Source organism: Condylura cristata, unplaced genomic scaffold (genome assembly GCF_000260355.1).
Source record: "Condylura cristata isolate star-nosed mole 26May11 unplaced genomic scaffold, ConCri1.0 scaffold00005, whole genome shotgun sequence".
NCBI lineage: Eukaryota > Metazoa > Chordata > Mammalia > Eulipotyphla > Talpidae > Condylura > Condylura cristata.
The window spans coordinates 39948143-39968231 of NW_004567106.1; the positions used below are offsets into that span (position 1 = coordinate 39948143).

Genomic DNA, 20089 nt, shown 5'->3' on the forward strand with positions numbered 1-20089 from the left:
TGTTATCTCTGATTTACTGTCAGTTTGCCCACAGCCACATATTTTCCTGAAATGATAGTCCTTTACCATTTTTTTTTTCTGAGCACTTGAGACTACATAAATTGTTCTTTCTGCATTCACTATGAGCAACATTAAACATTACTCTATTTTCAAATTGCTGTTGATCCTCTAATTAACCTTTTAGATGTGATAGTTCTGAAACTGAGGTTAGAAACAACTATTATAGTGTTTTGTGGTTTAACATATTTTGGAATGAAAATGTGCCTCCACAAAAGACTGCAGCACTATATGGAATAAAGCATACATAATCACCCATGTACCAATAAATACATTCCAACATGGACCCTCTAGGATTACCACATAATTTCTCTGGGACTAAATAGCAAGTCACACATGCAATAGATTCCCAAAGGTGCATCTAACATCGCCAGCCATGTGTGTGCACTTACACCATCCAAACCCAATCTTCTTAGTAAAATCTACCATGCTTTAAAGAATTTATTTTTCCTACTGGGTATTTAAAATTATAATCACTTTTCTTTGTGCCTACACATTTTTTAGATATTTTATAGAATTCAGAGGAAGAAAATGTAGAATAAAGATTAGAATTATATGCATTAAAAAATACTAAAAAGAGCTTTTCCCTGACACTCTGAGATGCATTTCTGTATGAAAATTTCAAATCTAAGCTGTTATCTAGAAACATAACACTGACAGGAGTTTGACATGTTCTAAATAATTAGATGAGAAAATATAGTATCTAGAATTCAGCCCTAATTAGCTTAAAAATTAAAGAAATGTCTATTTAAAATTTTAAGTTCATGTCAGAAATATCCTAATGCAACATGTGTACAGTTCTTAATTTTCATGAGAATGTCTAGAATTTCATTTACACCTCAATATTATAGAAGGATATTCAATTGAATAGAAAGATATTAAATCAGTCTATTTTGAGTTTTCAAAACTGGTAGTTTCACTGGAACCCTACTTGCTCTTTAATTTCTTAAAATATATTCATTGCAGCATCCTTCATTTTTGCACAATATATTATTTCCCTGTGAAATTCCCACCACCATGCACCATTGCCTTAGCCCTTGGTGTTCTTCCCACTCATGTCCTGAACCTTCTCCCTGCTCCTATTTACTCTTAGTAACTGGTTTGATTAGATGATAAAACTAACACTTTGTCCTACAAACATGTGTTTAAAAAACAACACAGAATATGGACCATCTTCCCTTTCTAAAAAGGTGTTCTAGCAAAAGTTTTCTGAAACAAATGAACCCCAATGAAGCAGGATTACATGGAATATGTCTCCTAAAGTGAAGGAAAAAAGCCTTTATAGTCTAATATTTAAGTCCTGCTGTAATAAAGGAAGAAAGCAAATCCCTATTTTTTCCCTTTTCATTGAAATTCTTTAGGACTGAACTTACAATGTAGAACACTTTAGAGATTTTTGCGATATAACAGAAACTAGACAAAACACAGAAATTGAAGGCAGAACATCTTTTAATGCTTGAAACCAGTCTTTCTGAGGTGACCATAAAAGCAAGACTATTACAGCACATGATTACTAATGCACATACCATCATTTTCCATACAATAATCCTTTTATTATAATTTACATCTCTTACTATTAGCACAGCATTCTCAAGTTGACAAGCATTAAATTATAACAGCAGAAAAATAAAATCCACTGAATTCAGAATAGTTGAAGAATGAGGAAATGAAGGTCTTTAAACACAAAGAGCCTGAATATGCTAAGAGAAATACCATGGGTATACTTAATGACACAAAAATATAAGCCCATGGGGTTGTAAAGAAATTGGTTATATTGCTTGCTCTTGTTGTACAAAGAATTCCTAGAGAAAGAAATTTAAGTAATATATAATAAATGGCTCATAACTATATTTTTTCAATTCTCAAATGTCTTTCAAAATAGTGCTTGTGAAATGTGAAAAACTGACAGTCCTGTTGTCACTGTTCAACTCAATAGGGAGCTACCAAGGGTGATGGTGTGTTCCCCTTCGATAAGGAGATCAGAATTCAGGATTCAGGATTTTCTAGAACATCCACTCCTCTGCAGAATTTGCCACCAGGGAGCCAATTAGTGAATCAGTACCAGATAAAAATAATTGCTTCATTATAGAAACTAAACTCATTTCATTTGTGTAAAGGATACCTTTTAAATGGTGCTTTTTTTTTTTTAACTCAAAGTAATGACCTCTTACTCATGTTGCTTAGAAATAGAATGCTACCAATTTCTTCAGCTAAAAGATAAACCTGTGTTTGGTAAAAAGCCACATCAAATCTTCATTTTTGTATATCAACATTGGCAATGTCCTGATGTAACTGGTATATAATTGTAGATTCATTTGCAATCTGAAAAATAGAAGAAAGATTGCAACTTGTCAGAAAGAGTGGACAATACACACATTCTTCATCATTTCCTATTTCTGAATTTCTGAAGTTGCTGAGAAAACTTCTCTTAGTGACTTTGGGTAAGACAGTCATTTTCTTTTCAAGAAGGATGTGAGGAAGGCTACTCCCAGCACTCCAGAGTTGCAGTAGAATAGGTGGCCAGCTCAATCTGCCCTGGAGGAGCATGTGCCCTGGGATGTCCTCCTTGGTCGTGAATACATGACCACTTTGGAAGATAGTATTGACTTAATTTTTTTCTTTTTTTTTTATGCATATAGAACTGGGGTACAGGCCAGAGGTGTGGTGGATGAGAGGATTCACCAGAGACAAGAGGATTCACCAGAGACAGAGTGTGGAGCTGAACAGGCAGATTGACTGAAGTACACTACTGAGGGGAGGAGTGGGCAGGTCAGGATAAGTCTGCCATGCCACGTGGATCACCTGTGGGGCCAGAAATTGAACTCACACTGAAGCAGCTGCTGCCTGCTTGCAGTGCTGAGCCATCAGGGAGAGCCCTTACTTAAGAGAGATGAAAAAAGGCACAAAAGTAATAAAACTACTATAATTTTTTAAAGTCATTAAAATAATAGCAATAAAAATACATTATAATAAAAAAAAAAAAGGCCCTCCTTGGTGGCGCAGCGGGTTAAAGCACAGCACTGAGAATCTAAAGCCGCTTCCCCATGAGTTCAATTCCCGCCTGCCCCGGAGGTGACCACATGGTGTGGCAGACCTCTCCTGACCGGCCGCTGCTCCCCTCAGCAATGTACTTTGTCGATCTGCCTGTTCTGTTCCCCACTCTGTCTCTGATGAAGCCTCTCACTGCCCCTGAGCCTCTGGCCTGTACCCAGTTCTGTATGCACAAATAAATAAAGCTTTAAAAAAAAAACCACACAGCTCCTCCATCTTTATATTTCTAATAATTGATGAATCTATCCAAAGGCATACTTAATTTATTATTTAGTATAATTTTTCCTTATAACAGCAAAATGTGTAAGCAATACTTATATTTGTGGACAAAATCACTGAAAATATTTCAATGCCTCGTCTTAATTTAGCCATGTATAAATCTAGGTACTGTGCTACGGTTCATTGAACAGTGATAATATTTATCACTTAATTTTAATAGAGAATACAGATAAATTTCATAAATAGTACATTTCCATTTGAAAAGCTTGCTTATAATATTTGTTGTTGTTTAATGGAAGCTCTTTTTCTAGTTTGTATAAGCACTGCATATAATTCAAAAATACAGTATCCCATCTATTCAGATGGAATTTCCACATCACAACCAAAGCACCCTTATACCTTCCCCTAAATGCATTCTGCATTTACCCTCCCTCTCTTCAGCTGGCATCCCCAGTTTTACAGTCAGATTTCCAGGGTTTGTCTTTAGTTTGGTTTTGTCTGGTTCCATTTTGTTTGTCTACATCCCAGAGATGAACAAATCCCAGAGGTATTTGTCTTTCTACTATGGTTTATTTTAGCATTACAGATTATTTTCTCTATTAATTACATAAATTGGTTAAAGATATTTGTTTAATTGGCCTTCTTTATTACTGGGTTAATGACAGGTTTTAAAGTTGATATGTTCACATTAGAATAGAATAGATAGCATAACAAGTTAGCATTTTCCATAATTTTGTCCAAAAAGATTATAAGCAGAATTGCTTACTTTTCAATGCACACATAGTAACAGAAATGATCACAAAATATTGAAAGGCAATTTCTAGGGAAACAGCCCAGTCTCAGAGAAAATACTGGCCCCCAAATTCTACCTGATTGTTTCTAACCTTCAGTTTGAAAACACACAATTCTGAACTGTTGCAACTTATACACCATTTCTAGGAGATTAAATGCTGATGATTCTCTGGCTGTTGGAAACAGTGAACTTATATCAGGTTTTAATATGATAATCATATATAATTTTTAGCATTATGTTGGCACAAATAAGAGGTAAAAAATAGTAGTAGAAGATATAACGTATGTAAGATAGCTTGAATCAACTATCTAGAAGGAGTAAAAAGACTTAAATAATCAAAAAATGGAGTCAAATTTTTGTACAAAATCTCTATAGTTCTTCAAAGGTGAAAATTTCATCTTTTTTCCTGTTCCCACCAAAATTTAAAATGTAACATAATTTATAATTAAGCAACTTGAATTTTTGGAAGATATATTGGAAACATTAGTTTGACAGACATTTCCAGAAATATTTGCAGCCTACTTATAACCACTCTTTGATAAAATGCAACAAGTAGTCACTAACAAAACACATTTTTTATGATATAAACTTATATACTTACTTATTTTACTTTCTTTGATCGGCAGGCACAGTATGAAATCATAAATGCAACAAACATCACCACACCAACACTGAGTAAGATCATTTCTACCAGGCGCAGAAGGTGTACTTTTCCAGTCACTTTATTTCTGAACATTTCTGCCTTCTCATCACCAATGGTAGCAGTCTGTAATCAAGTTATTAATATTAGAGTGAATTGTGTGGGTTAGTGAAGTAACAATATTCCTAAGTTTCCATTTAGTATCCCTTTCCTCCAAACACGCATATGGGCTTTAGCTGTACATAAAAGACAAGCTAGTGAAATCACTTTGCATGTCAAGGAAGGCAAGAAATTCCAAAGTGGAATATTCAGAATGAAATAAAATTTCATCCTTTTAAACACATTATATAGCACTCCTCAATACACTAGGAGTCATTTGGTTTTCAAAACTAGTGACATAGTTCATGAAATAGTTTGACTTTCTGAAGCATGTTTCCTAGTGACAGAGTGGGGATTGCAAGGGTCAAAAGCTTCGAACCTTCTAAAGACCTCTTACCAAGCAGTAGGTGACCCTGCTAGTGCCTACTCTGACCCGGCCTGGCTGTATTAACACTGTAATAGCAGAAACTTTTTTTTTTTTTTTAATAGTTACGTGTACACATGAGTCTTTCCTCAGATAAGCACTACAAAAAAAGGTATTTAATAGATGCTTTTTCTTTGTAAAAGAAAACAATCGTGCTAAAAGAAAAACATTGAAAACTATCAGACTTCATACTGCTGAATAGTTTCTCTCAATAGATTAATTAATACTATATAAACTCATTTCTCTGGGCAATGGAAACATCTGTGACTTCAAATGCTATATATACTTAGTCAATTTTGAAGTAGTTTATTTATTGAGGTTAGCATTGGTTTAGAAGCCTGTATGTGACTCACAGGCATAGGGTCACACCTCCTCAGATGCACATGACCACACCACACCCCTACCCAGAATGACATACATGGAAGTTGTCTGTTTAATGACTGATGGAAATACTAACCTCGTTAAGCCACAGAATAGGCACAATATATTCATGCTTCAGATTCTTTAGTGCCCTGCAATATACATTGAAAATAATAATGAAAATATATACTAATAATATACATAAATAATAGAAATTTTAGTCATTACTAGTGTAAATATTCAGGAATTAATTATACTTAAAACTTGAATTTCTTGATTTTTATTTTCCATAATTGTAATTTTTCATGAGCTGTTTCAGACATATTTTCACTTAGAAATTTTTTAAAACAAATCTCTTTGGATGGTTTTCCATGCGTGCAGATTTTCCCTTTCAACAAATTCTACTCAGGAAAGTAAAATATGGATTCATGTGACAACATTTAAGAGACTCACTCAATTTTTTTTGCTGGTTTGACCAATAAGTTGACTTGCAGCCGTTTTGCAAATTGTAAAGTGAATCCAGTTATCTAAAAAAAAAAAATTAAGATTTTACTTATACATATAAGAATGGGGTATAGGCCAGAAATAAGGGGATGAAAGGATTCACCAAAGACAACGTAAGGGGCAGAACAGGTGATCTACTGAAACACCCTGCTGAAGGGAGCAGTGGGTGAGACAGGAGAGGTCTGTGCACTATGTGGATCAGCAGCTTGGCCAGGGACTGAAATTGAGCTGCAGTGGCTGGCAATAACTTGATAGCACTGAGACTTTAACCCCTGCACCAACAGTGAGGCCCTTTTAGATTTTCTAAAGGCAGCATACACACCACATAATTTCTTTGCCTAACCTAATGTCAAGGTGTTAGAGATTTTACCTGAAAAGATTATGGGGAAATCAACAAAAATGAAACAGAAGAATTTACAAAGTTATATTCTTGAAATACATACAATGGTTAAGTATACCTATTCATTCAGAATCCATGTATCACCAGTTTACTTCTATCATTATTTAAACAAAAAGATGTTAGAATGTACAATTTAAACATTTCATTTACATTTTGATAATTGCTTTGCTATACGAATTCTATAGATTTTCTTGACCCTAATAGATCTTGCCCCAGATTTATACATGTATATTAAAAATTTGAGTCCCTAGTAATATACAACAGTATTTTCAATTAAGTAAGATAACCATAACAAATTTACATCAATGTTTGTAGTCAGTTACAAGCATTTCTATTATCAGTAGTTCTGAGCTCTGAACTATTAAAAAAGTTTATAAACAGTAAGTAGCAATAGGAAGAAATCAATGCAATATTACTGAAATGAAAATAAGCAATATATCAAGTTGTGATTCAATAAATGTGGATAACCACTAAAATTACTTTTTCAATTTTGATTAAAAAAAAAAAAAAAAAACTCAGGGCAATACTACATTTACTTACAGGTTCAACATCTAAGTATGTTTTATGTTCTTCTTCATTTGGATGTAAGCCTTCAATAGGGATTGAAATTTCAGGACTCGCATGTAGAAAATGAGGAAGTGAAATGTACACAGGTTTTCCTGAAAACAATTTTAAGAGACAATTGGGATAGGTCATTTCCTCACTAAGTAGATTCCTTTAAAATAAAAACGAGAGAGAACTTAGTGTCTATGGTGGAAAATTCTGGATTGGTAGGTATGGCAACATTCATGAGAGATGTGAAGGCCCACACTTCTGAACCTTACATAGCATTGTAAAAACAAACAAACAAACAATCATAAAGTAGGAATCGAAATTGATTTCTTAGATGTTAATTTTCAATATGTGAATTTTGGCTATGAACACAAAGTTTCTACCATATACTAATCTGTCAATGGACTAAGACTATCTTGAGAGCTTTTGCTTTATTCCCATCCAAATCAAAATGAAAGGAATGAGCAAAACAAGACTAAAATTTCACATTTATCAATTATTTTACTGAAATATTTCTCTTTTTTTCAATATAAAAGCTAGAAAATTGCCGATGGATAGTTCGATATTCAAGTTACTCTGGTTATTTTTATTTTGCCCCACTCTAAAAGCTATACAGGGATTCTACATAGTGAAAACCATCGACAAAATGTAAAGTCTACATGTGGAATACAGGGAAATATTTGCAAGCCTCATGTCTAATGTCCAAATTATACAAGAAAGTCATACACAAAGAATTGACAGAAATAAGCAAAAACTTAAAAAATGGGCAAAAAAAACACCCTCAAATTGACATTTTCCAAAATAGCAAAAAATATGTGTGCTTTTACTTAGTAACCAAATTTTACAAAACTGATACACATTTGGAATTCAAACAATACTGTCTTCACTTTGTGTCTTCCTTTTATTTTTTTTTTTTAAAAGGAATCCTGGGAAAAGGTATTTTTAAAGAATATTGAAAACTATGTCAGAAGCTGCGATACTGAGAATATTTACTCACCTTCTTTGCATTTGCTGATGTCTAGTATACCATACAATGTACAATTTTTTGAGATAATTTTTTCTGTGCAGAAGCAATGGTTGTCTGGATTTTGCACTGGAGATGCAAAGGCTTTGGGCGGAAGAACAAATCTAAACACAGGGATTCCTTTCAGGTCAATCTCACCTCCAAACACAGCATAGACTGACCTAAAACACAGGAGTAAAAGGTTTATTTCTAGTTACCTGAACTATGTTAGGGATTTTCCCCTTAGTTTTATGCTTTTGCTTAATTCTTAGGAAAGAAGTTACTATGAGATGTTAAATCACATCAGAACTCATTTCCTAAATAAGCTATTCTTATATGTGTTCTCAAATGACTTGGAGATCAATTTGTGTTTGTGACCTACGAAGAGTACATAATCTATACATATGCATAAATGTCCTCTTCATGGATGTAACCTTGTTAATTTCTTACATACATTTGCATATTAGCCTGAAATCTTTTCATTTGTGCCAAGTTTAAATGCAATTTTGGTTTTCAAAATTTACCCTGTAGAGACAGGCCATCTCTTGTTGGGAGGTGTGCATGGAAATAATGATAAAGATCTCCTATACCTCCACCATTTACTAGCATCCAGCAGAGAATCTAGGCAATGTTAGGGCTGTTGTTTCTTCTGGTCCTAGATAGCCCTAAGAAAAACACTTGACTCTTTAGTTTTATAGATCATTAGAAGATTCAGAGATGTTAAATGCTTGTCCACAAACACAGAATTCAGGGTCAGGGCTAGGATTCAAAGATTGATGTGACTTCAATGATTGTATGGTATCTACTGGGCCCCATCAATTTGTAAAGATGGAGAGGACTATGCTAAGAGAAATAAGTCAGTAGGAGAAAGACAAATGCCATAGATTATTTACATGTGGAATATAAAGAAACCAAACAGTCAGAGGTTACCAGAGGGAGAGAGAAAAAAGGGCAAGAACAAAGGAGGAGGGAACACAATGGACTATGGTGGTGGACTATGGGTGCCTTGGTGTTGTGTGGGTATGCTAACAATGCTGAGGGGGAGATCCAGTACTCTAAAATGTAATGATGAAAATCAACATTTCTTCAGTAATATTAACAAAACAGAGGTAGCAGAGCACACTAACAGTTATATGTATCATTTTCTGAGAATGTTAGAAAAACTGGACATGCCACTGTAGGCTTGATTCATTAGATATACTACTAGTTGAGTAAAAGAAGGGAAATATTCCTGAGGAATATTTTTTTTCTCAAATAACACGATAATTAACCATATTAAATGTAAACTTTTTGACTGCATTTTGTCACTTAAGGAGATACTTATGAGTCTGAAAAATACATTGTCTTTTCTTACCTGCATATGTCAGAGGAAAAGAATTGCAACTCCCGGCTCTTGTCAATAAAAGGTGGAAACGAGGCCCCATCTGTTTAAAAGCCAGGTCAATGGCAAGGAATTAGATGCAGTGTGTGTCCAAGAAAAATATGGAAATCTTTATTTTAGCATGGTCAATAGAATTTAATGCAAACAGCATATGTAACTGTTTTTATTTTAGACTTGGTTTTATGCTTTGTTGTACAAAAGGAATTTTCCCAAAAACCTCTATTCTTTTATTTTCCCACTACTTTTCTTTTACTCCCTTTAACCCTTCTTCCTCCCCTGGTCTCAGAAACCTCACATTGTTTACGTCTACTAGTTTTTATAAGTATTTTGCTTTGCTGAATCATGTGCTATGCAAATACACAGTATTTATATTTGTCATTCTGTCTTAATTTACTAGATGAAGTTCCCTCAAACTCCTTCCCATCTGCTATTTCAGTGGCAACATTTCACTTTTCCTTGTAGTTGAACAGTATTTCATTGTATGAATGTACCACATCTTGATTTGATATCATCAGTGAGAATTTAGGTGCTTTCATATAGATAATGCTTTAATAAAAATTGCAGAACATCATTTTTTAACTTGAAATTCATGTTCTTCAGATGGATACCCCAAAGTAGGATTGCCACGTCATACAATATTTTCATTTTTAGTTTAAGGTAAATTAGATCCCTTTCTAAAATGGCTGTACCAGTTTATATTCCCATCAATGATGTGATGTAATAGGGTTTTTGTTTTGCTATATAAATATATATTATATATACACACACTTTAATTCGTATGTCCAAAAATATATTTTACTTAACTCCGTATGTCCAAAAATATCAAAATACCTTAATTTCAACATGAAATTAGTATAAAATTAAATCTCAAACTATATAACTTTCCATTTACAGTGAATTTCAATTCATACAGGCCACATTTCAAGAGTTTAAAAGGGACATTGGAATGGAGCCACATGGTAGATACAGCTACCATATTCAAGAAATATGTATACTTTAGTCATATGTTGTTGAAAAGTTAGCACTTTTCTTATCATTTAGAATTCTGTTAAGTTTGAGTTCTTACTTTTGACAATGATTCACTAATCTGTTCTAATGTCTGCTGAATAATTTTTAAATCACTTATTAAATTTCCTTTAGACAGAATTTCCTGAAAATTGTGGGGAAAATATCTATGACACTGAAGTTTGTCACACTTACTGAATTTCTACATGGCACACAGAGGGTATTTGAAGAAAGAGCTAGATAATGCCTCCACTTACTCCTCAAATCAGTATCACCAAAATAAGGAAGCACTAAACATCTTTATTCAAAAGGGTAAGATCCTTCTACAGGCTTTGTTTTCTTTTTTCTTCTAGTAAATATATCAATGTCGCGATCCTATTATATTCCACTTACAGTCTTGTGATAAGTGAAATATAATGAAAGACCAGAGAATTGAACCCTGACATTGAGTAAACTGGATAATACATTTTAGCTACACTGTCCAGCTGTAGCAGTGCCCATTCAGGACCTGCTTCCCAACACTTAAACCTTGAAAGGAAAACAACACATTAAAAGCTTCAAAAATAATTATCTGAAATATCATTGACAATTATGTCACAAGAATGTCTAGTAATTATTACAATGAGCAATTATCACATGAGAGCTGATATCAGCAGGGCTTTAAAAATTCAAAGAAAATGATATTTTCACTTTGTTTCTTCATATTTACCTAAGAAAGTAGAGGAATTATGCCTAAATCATAATGAAAACACATTGGAAACATTTGTTTCATTAGTCTCTTTTCCCTAGTGCCCTAACTAAGAATCTCTCTCACAGGGATCTCATCAGTTTACTGTTCTGTTCAGTCTATCTCTGCTCCTAGCTTGTTTTCCTGTTAATTTTCTCTTAATTTTAACTTTGTGCCTGATACGCCTGTATTTATATTTTTATAAGTGAACCCCTCCTGTAAAACTTCTCTACTGGTTAACTTTGGACAGAATTGCTTACATTTTTTTCAACCCCCAAAAAATCCTATTTTGTGGTAGCACAGTATACTGTCTGTATCTAAGGACTAAAGTATTATGCTATACAATTACTAGACTTAGGAGTATTGGGAAATTTAACAGTTTATTTGCAGAAATGCTTTAATTAGAATTTCTTCAAGCCCTGTGGTTCAAAGTGTGGTTCAAAGTAAACATTATTTTTGATATTTTCTCTACAAGTACATGACAACATAGTTAAACATACAAAAACTCAATAATACCTTTGGAAAAATAAACATTCCTTGTTTCCTTTTTAATTCCCTTCCTTTTAAATTTTCTTCATCTTAATTATATAATTTTCCTACAAGGTAATGCCTAAACAACTTTGTAAACATCAGGCTTTTGCTTCTTAGTAGTTGAAATTCACTTCTGATTTTATTTACCTTGTATTTGATTCCCATTGCTTTTTTAAAATCTTCATTCTTAAACCCATTTGCTTTTCTTCAAGGAGAATAATTCAAGCCTAACCACACTCTAAATCTCAGTTCATAGTACTCCATAGCCCCCATCCAAAATGTTCAATTTTATCTACAATCTTCACGATTAATAAACGCCTAATCTTGACCCCTCCCAACATATCAGTTAATGAGATGGCAATGCAGTCCATCACTTAAAATACAATTGTTATTTATGATTTCTACTCTCATGCTGATCATCTTACTCAACATAGACGACAGTCTTGTAATTTCAGTGATTCAATCTTGTTAGGAAGTAGGCTTTACCTTTTATAATCATCATCATTTTGTATTTCTATTCTTTAGACTTAAGTGGTCTCCACAGTCTATATAAAAATGTGAATAAGAACTATTTCTCAAAGATTTGTAATGTGTTCTTAAGATCGCAATTCAATAAGCAAAGCTTTTACAAAGCAAAATATTTCCCTAGAAATGAAGTAAAAGCTAGTCCTTGTTCGTTAATTTTCAGAAAGCAATATTAGGTTGATACATACTTAATTTAGAATCGGTATTGTTATAAAGACTATGTTCGAGGGATATCAAGATAGGTAAATATATTCCTGCAAGACAGCACTGTAGGTTATGACTGGATTTTTGGGAGAGGGAGGTGGTTCACTGGTGTCTATCATAAAACAGATGTTCTTACCTGTGCCATTGACCAAGTCACAATAACTGGACCAATAGGAGAGCGTTCTTAAGAATAAAAAGAAAGAAAATGAACAAACATGCTTATGTTCATAGTACATTTCTCACATTACTTTGTCTATCATGAGTCAACACTTTACCTATAACAATGATTAGATGTGACAAAGTCTAACAGCTAAACTTCAGCAAATGTTCTAAATAATTAGGTCCTATTTTTGGTTTGATGCTTTCCTTTTGATGAGATCATTTGAGTTGCTGAAACCAGGAAATGGACAGATAATAGCATAAAAACTACAAATGTTTTTCATTAAAATAAGTCATAATACTCAGTTCTGAAGGAAGAAAATTAAGACACATTTATCAGAAATTAGGTTTTTCCTGAAGGGAATATTATTTTCCCAATGACAGAAGTGACTTATTTGCTAGTTCACTGAATGTTCACATTGAATGGGAAGAAAAAATAAATTGGGTCACAGATATAAACAGTGTAAGGGAGAACAAGCAACAGGTGTTTAATCATAGATTGAAAACATGTAGAAATCAATGAATATACCTCAACATCCATTAACCCTTGTATGAGAACTAGCATTGAAAAATGACTATTTATACTTTGGTATATAGACTTCATATATAGGAGCAATAAAAGTGGTTACTCTGCATGTTCAATATATTTTGGTCATAGGAAACTGATTTTTCTCACTCCTGACCTAGCAGGCAATGCAATGCCAATTCTTCATTTTTAAACAAAAAAAGCCGTTAATCAGGCAGGGTAGTTAACCTTATCAGAATCTTGAACTGAAGTGAAACCCTACCTCTAGTCAGGAGCACTTAGCAGCTGGCCTCTATAGCTTTCATAATGTTGAAATGGAGAAAATATTCTGACTCTTCAATATTAAGTGATATGACCTCATAAAATGAGCATTTTGAAGTGACTTCTTCTACTACTATACTTTTCCACAAAAAAAGTCTGACCAGGGAACTCTATGGAAGAGAATTTTATACCAGTGGATATTTAAGTATTGCATACAATTTTCAGGTAGGGACTATGAGGCAAAGATAATTTTCCATTTACAGTTGGTCTGATGGACATTTATTTTGAGGTTTTCTTCTGATACTTATTGGAGTTCTTCCTCCAATAAGGTAGCAGCTAGGAAAAAAGGAAATTGGGATACATGGAGATATTTCGTATTTAAGTTCTATGTAAATTTTAAAACTGTACATAAAATACTAATTCTACTTATGAACTGATTAAGATTTTAAAAATCTGACTATTATAGAAATGTATTTCAGGAGAGTTTGTAATGAAAATTTTTATATTGATTCATTAAACTATCTATAAGGTCATGCCACTGAAGCTAAAAGATCAACTTATACTGATTTTGTTCCATTTGTGGTTATCTAGTTGTATGGGAGCAGAGGTAGAAAATATCCCTTTGGATTTCTTTATGTGAAATAACCTGTACATAAAGGTAAACCAAACCTGAAAGTGGGGACATTGTTCAGCTTTATGAATTAGTGTAACTAGCTGTCACTACAAAAGGGTCAATACCTGAAAGCACAGGAAAATCCAGGGCTGATATCCAGGCAGGCCTGTTCCACAGGTCAGAAGCTGTACTTTACTAATTGTTAAACATACACTCTCCTACCTTGGAGTGACCTAGTAACACACACATTTCATCTAGATACTTACTTTTTACCTTTATATGTGTCAATTATGGCAACTTTGCTTATGTTGTCTTTTCCATTGAAAACTTTATAAACTCCATCTGCTGTATCATTGTACTGCAAAGATACACACAAAAAGTAGAACAAGCCATATTTTGTAAATTGTAAAAATAACTCACTCTGCATTTCTCATTATGGTCATTTATAATTATCTTCAATGATTTGAAATATATATATGCAATAAGGTCTCAATAGTTTAAAAATATAGAATATAAAAGATGCTTAGAAACAAGGGCTTGATGCAAACACAAGAAAACAAGTTTCAGAAGGTGACATGTTCCAAACTCTGGTACTCTTTGTCAAAATTAAGCCAGGAAGGTAGCTTTGATCACTACTATTACATTGAGGTGACAAGATACTGAACAAAACCTATGAATGAGAAGTTTCTATAAATATTCTAAATGTTATGTTTAATAAGTAGTTATTGAAAATTACGTATGTACAATTAAAAATTAACCAAGGGAAGAGCTATGAGTATTTTTTTTAAGATTTATTTACTTATGCATACAGAGCTGGGGTACAGGCCAGAGGTGCAGGGGCGGTGAGAGGACCACCGGAGGCAGAATGGGGAACAGAACAGGCTGATTGAGGAAGCACACTGCTGAGGGGAGCACCAGGTGGGTCAGGAGAGGTCAGCCGTGCCATATGGTCACCTCTGGGGCGGGGATCGAACTCATGCTGAAGTGGCTTTAGCTTCTCAGTGCTGTGCTTAAACCTGCTGCTCCACCAGACAGGGCCGAGTATTTGAATTTAACTGGAGGTTAAGTGTCAGCACTGTGGAACTATCCACAGCTACTGTAGCATGAGTTCAATCCCTGGCCAGGTTGCTGACCTACATGACACAACAGCCCTCTCCTGACCTGCCCACTAATCCCCTCAACAGTACATCTGCCTGTTCTGGTTCCCACTGTCTCTGGTGAGTCATCTCACTTCCCATACCTCTGGCCTGTTCCCCAGTTCTTGTAAGCATATAAGTAAATAACTGAATCTCTTATACTGTAAGGGTATTTACTTAACACAAATGTTGCATTACTAAAGGTTATCTAAAAGTATAATAATATAGTGAAGGAGGATATTACACATCAAAAATAATGCCAAATGAAATCACAGTACAAGCTGACCATTACATAGGCATTTAACTATTTATATCCCCAACTTCCACATTTCCTGTATCTCCAAACTTCCATTTCATAACATTTGTAGACTGCTATTATTACATTTGTAGACTGCTAATACTAGGGTAGGACATAGATGACTTTCAACCTTGCTGGGTCCAAATTTAAGCTTAAGTATTTAATTTACATTGCAATAATTTTGTCAGGTCTAGAGAAGGAATGATATTATGAATATTTACTTTAAAATTATGTATTAATCTGATTTGAGAGATATCAAAGCTGAAATTACTGCTTAATTCCTTTCAGTCTTAGAAACTAATTTTAGACAAATTGTGTATTTGTCTGAATCTGGACACCTGATTAAATCTTAAAATTTAACCACTCAATTCATATCAGTAGAATTTTCAAATATGAGGGATTCAACCATGTAAAAGATTATTTTTTTTAATTAGGTATGTGTTCCCCGATCAGGAAAAGGAATAATGCACTGCTATACAATTTAAAATATAATAGCCCCTTCCCATTTGCAACTCACCGGATAAAACAAACCAACTGTGGTGTCTATAGGGTAAGGAACCAAACTCAAGAAAGGATCTTTATAGCCCCACAAGAACTCTCTCACAGTTCTCCTTTGAAACAGGGCAGACTTTGACTTTTTGATAAGTGAATTAAGTAGCACTTGAACAAAGGCATTTGGATAGAGATGAGGTGCAGCCTATAAAACAAAACATAAAACACTGTAATTAACTCCTAATATCAGACTTGAGCAAATACATAGGTAAAATACTGGAAATGAATTTTAATAAAATTATTTTAACTTTTCAACTACTGTGAAATATTTCCAGGGTCAAGTGTAATTTGTCCAAACCCTACATTTCATTTCTCTGCCTCACAGTTAGCTGTAAGAAGACATCCCACATAAACTCGTTTCAAGTAATGTCCTCTGTGTCTTCTAAATCAGTTGTCATCTTTTCAAATGATCGTAACTCCATTCAAAATATCACAGGAATACATTTGTCATTTTAGAAAATGCAATTATAGTGAGTCCTAGAGTACTTCAAAACAAATAGCTGTATGTCTACTTACTGCTACAGCCAGATTGATAACAGTGAGAGTGTCATTCTCTGTTCCTACTGACATTGATGGTACAAAGAAGGCCTCGTTAGGCTGCAAAAAAGAGACTGTGTGGTTCTCAGGGTCCTGGGTTATATTTTCTTTGGCTAAATAACGGACTCTGAAAAACAAAGGAAAATAAAATTCAAAATTGCAATCTCAAGTACATCTTACGTCTCAAATGCTTATTCATTCATGTAACAGTTTCAGTACATAAAAGATGTCAGAAATTCTACCCAAAAGACACAAAAACACTGATTGAAAAAGATACTTGTACCCCCATGTTTATTGCTGCTTTATTTACAATTGGAAAAACATGGAAGCAGCCCAAATGCCCAAAAGTAGATGACTGGATTAGAAAGATGTGGTACATATATACACATGTCTTTTGCAGCAACTTGGATGGAGCTGGAAAAGATCATGCTTAGTGAGATAAGCCAGAAAGAGAAAGAAAAATACCGGATGGTTTCACTCATAGCAGGAGTATAATGGACCAGGTGAGAAAATAACAAAAATAATGAACAACCATATACCAGAGACATTCTGTGGGGGTGGAGTGGGGAATGGGATCAAAAATGGGGGGGGGGAAGGGAAGGAAATGCACGGGACTATGGTGGTGGCACAGGGGTGATTTGGTGATGGGAAACCCACGGGGATTACAATCGAGATGGAAAAAAAATGTGCAAAATGATGTAAAAATAAACTTTGTAATAAAAAAAATGTCAGAAATTATGGCAAGCAGCTGGGTTAAAATGATAAATAAGCCAAATTTGGAACCCTAAAATCTAATTATAAGTAATTTAAATTTTCAAATAGAAAACTAGTAAAGCAGGATAGATGGGAGAGATGTGTGGGAGTTTACACAGTGTCCATGGGAGATCCAGAACAAATCCAGGCTGAGGATGGTCATGGAGAAGATGAGTGTCAAGTCCCATTTTGATAGAAAATCCAATCAAAGGAAAAGGGTTGTACCTATCTCATATGTTTGACCTTTACCCTGAGGTTAAGGAGCAAAGTGTGGGAACATTTAAGCAGTGAGAATATTAAGAGCACATTAAAAAGAACATCCCAAATACTGGCTCTTCCAAGACCTTTGTTAAAGATAACAAATGAAAAAATAATAGCTATTTTAAAAGGCTACTGACCAATTTTGCTCCCCCCACCCCCATATAGTGGATACTTATTAGTTGTAAGTTCCTAGCTGTAACATCTTGATGCTGCAAGGATAAAGTGGGACAATTACAGAGAAAAGTATTTGAAAAATTCACTGAGATGAAATAAAATACATAGCATTAATTACACTATCATATTTGAATATCTGAGATGAACAGATAATTTACATTTCACTTCTAATGTGCTCAGGTTTAATAGATATAAACTGTGTAGGGTAGTACTGAGTGTTTTCTGTTACCAAGCAGGTACCTGGTACACAGTAAGACCCTAATAATTCTTTTGAATGAACAATACATTGATATTCTTTTCAAAATTTTTAAAAACTCACCATGAAAGGTATTTAATTTTAAATAAAATCTCACTAAAGCAATTGTGATCAAAGTTCTAGAGCTTACTCAGCTTGTACTTAAAATAGTTTACCAGCAGATGGCACTCAATACAATAAAAAGTCTTAAAACTGAGTTCTGTGTAATTTTATAAAGACCCTATAGTCATTTAATTCAAAATGAAGAGGAATATAGGTTTTGGAAAGTGTGTATTAATAGTCAAAAACATTTTCCTTAGGTTCTTTTGCCCCAAGATGGGTTTTATCTTTTGTGTTGCTGTCAAAGCAAAGTAGGTACACAAAAGCTTATACTGTGTGAAGATATTCTGAAGGAATATCTAGCCTTCAGAGAGGATATAGATCTGAATACAGAATTAAGATTTCAATCCAGGCAATTTCAGACACTAACCCATGTCCTTTCTTGTTAATCAAAGTTTCATCAAATTCACTTCACATGCATCAGCTAAATAAGCCTGCGATTCTGTTCAGGGAAGGACAGTCTCCAAACAAAATTTCAAATGGATTCATAGTATAATTTATAAAAGGCGGTTTTATGTTAACAACTACTAACTTTTTTCTTAAAGTTGCTAATTGTTTCCTTCTTACGTAAGGTGTCCAAACAGACACTAATTATTTTTCTTGGTAATAACACAAGAAAAGATGACCCCTAGTTGATTAGAAATCATTTTACAATTGTCATATAAATAGGAGTTAGTTGCTTATAAACTCCAGATTCAAACTTCTTAATGCCAACCCTCCCCCAAATGCCTCTCTACATACATCAAGTATGTCTACCCCATCCACCTTATGTTTCTTAGATTTAGAATAAAATATATATTGTTACCCAGCAGACGTAAATTAGATTCAATGTCTATATTTCTATAAGAAAAAAATATTATTAGAATTAAAAATGTCAAAAACGTTACCCTCATCACATAAATAACAAAACAAAAAATGAATTCTTAAATGATAGCCATTACTTACTCGCACTTTTGTTATGATTTTGAATCAATTGTGCTTGGATTCTCATTATACCGCAAGTGAATTCTAGATTTTCACACCATAGCTATAACATTTTGGGGGTAAAGGATATTGATAATGGACTTTTGTAAATAACATAAAAACTAAAAGACCAGGAAGCCAATATTTTTCATGGTAAGATTTCTTTATAATAGTGAAGACTATTATCTTCTTTGACAAAGTCATAAGACAGAAAATGGAGAAAATTGCTAAAACAGAACAGGCACCAAGGCAATTTATGTATCATGCTGTCTGGTAGTGGCTAGTTCCCTCACACCTAATGTTACCGCAAATATTGAGGGCAGGTTAACAATCCTGGGAATGTGTTAATCGATGGAAAGAAATTATAGAAATCACAAATATGAAGTTATAGTAATGGTGTAATCTACTTGAAATTATCCTGGAAAGAAAATCACATACTTGTGTGACATCTAGTAAGCAGGATTTGGTGTTTATATATGGATAGCATAAACATTCCTAGTCCTTGGTTAAGTAACTATCTTACTGATAGTTGGAAAAGTTGCATAGTCTATAACTTACATTGCCAAAAAATATACATAAAATCTTGGAGTTAGCAGTTCCTAGGTCTGTATAAATATGGACAACTCACTTAACATCCACTAATGTCAGTTACTTGTTTTAATTTACAGTTGTCTAAGATTCTATTCAAAAGTGTGTTAAACTATAAAGGACAGCAGAATACAAATTATAGCATACTTAGTCTCAGTACTTGGGAAGATGAAAGAATGGAATTATTAGATACTTAGAAACACCTAAATGACCTAGAAATGAGTTTGAGTAGAAATCTTTAGCAGGTACTACAGTTATGGTATACCAATGTAATTCCATTATTCTCAAACTTGAATCACCCAAAAGGTTTATAAACCTTACTTGAGTGGGGGTGGGCTCTGAGAAATTGTACTTCTGCCCAGCTCCCTGGTGATGCTAATATTGTGAGTTCAGGAACCATACCATGAAAATCAGTGATACAAAATTTTAGAATTTTAA

At 33.8% G+C, this 20089-nt stretch overlaps 1 protein-coding gene across 2 annotated transcripts in view; it reads right to left on the minus strand.

Moving 5' to 3' along the window:
* Positions 1-1499: 1499 nt before the first annotated feature.
* CD36 (CD36 molecule (thrombospondin receptor)) overlaps positions 1500-20089 on the minus strand; it is a 128969-nt gene continuing 110379 nt past the window's right edge. For both annotated transcript variants that reach the window (XM_012721063.1, XM_004676893.2), the window contains exons 5-15: positions 16537-16684; positions 15986-16165; positions 14301-14392; positions 12612-12658; positions 9457-9526; positions 8097-8284; positions 7088-7206; positions 6097-6170; positions 5741-5795; positions 4722-4886; positions 1500-2379 (exon numbers count right to left, since the gene is read on the minus strand). In XM_012721063.1, the coding sequence (XP_012576517.1) occupies positions 4722-4886; positions 5741-5795; positions 6097-6170; positions 7088-7206; positions 8097-8284; positions 9457-9526; positions 12612-12658; positions 14301-14392; positions 15986-16165; positions 16537-16684 (1138 nt within the window). In that variant the 3' untranslated portion in view covers positions 1500-2379. The remainder of the gene's footprint in view (positions 2380-4721; positions 4887-5740; positions 5796-6096; positions 6171-7087; positions 7207-8096; positions 8285-9456; positions 9527-12611; positions 12659-14300; positions 14393-15985; positions 16166-16536; positions 16685-20089) is intronic.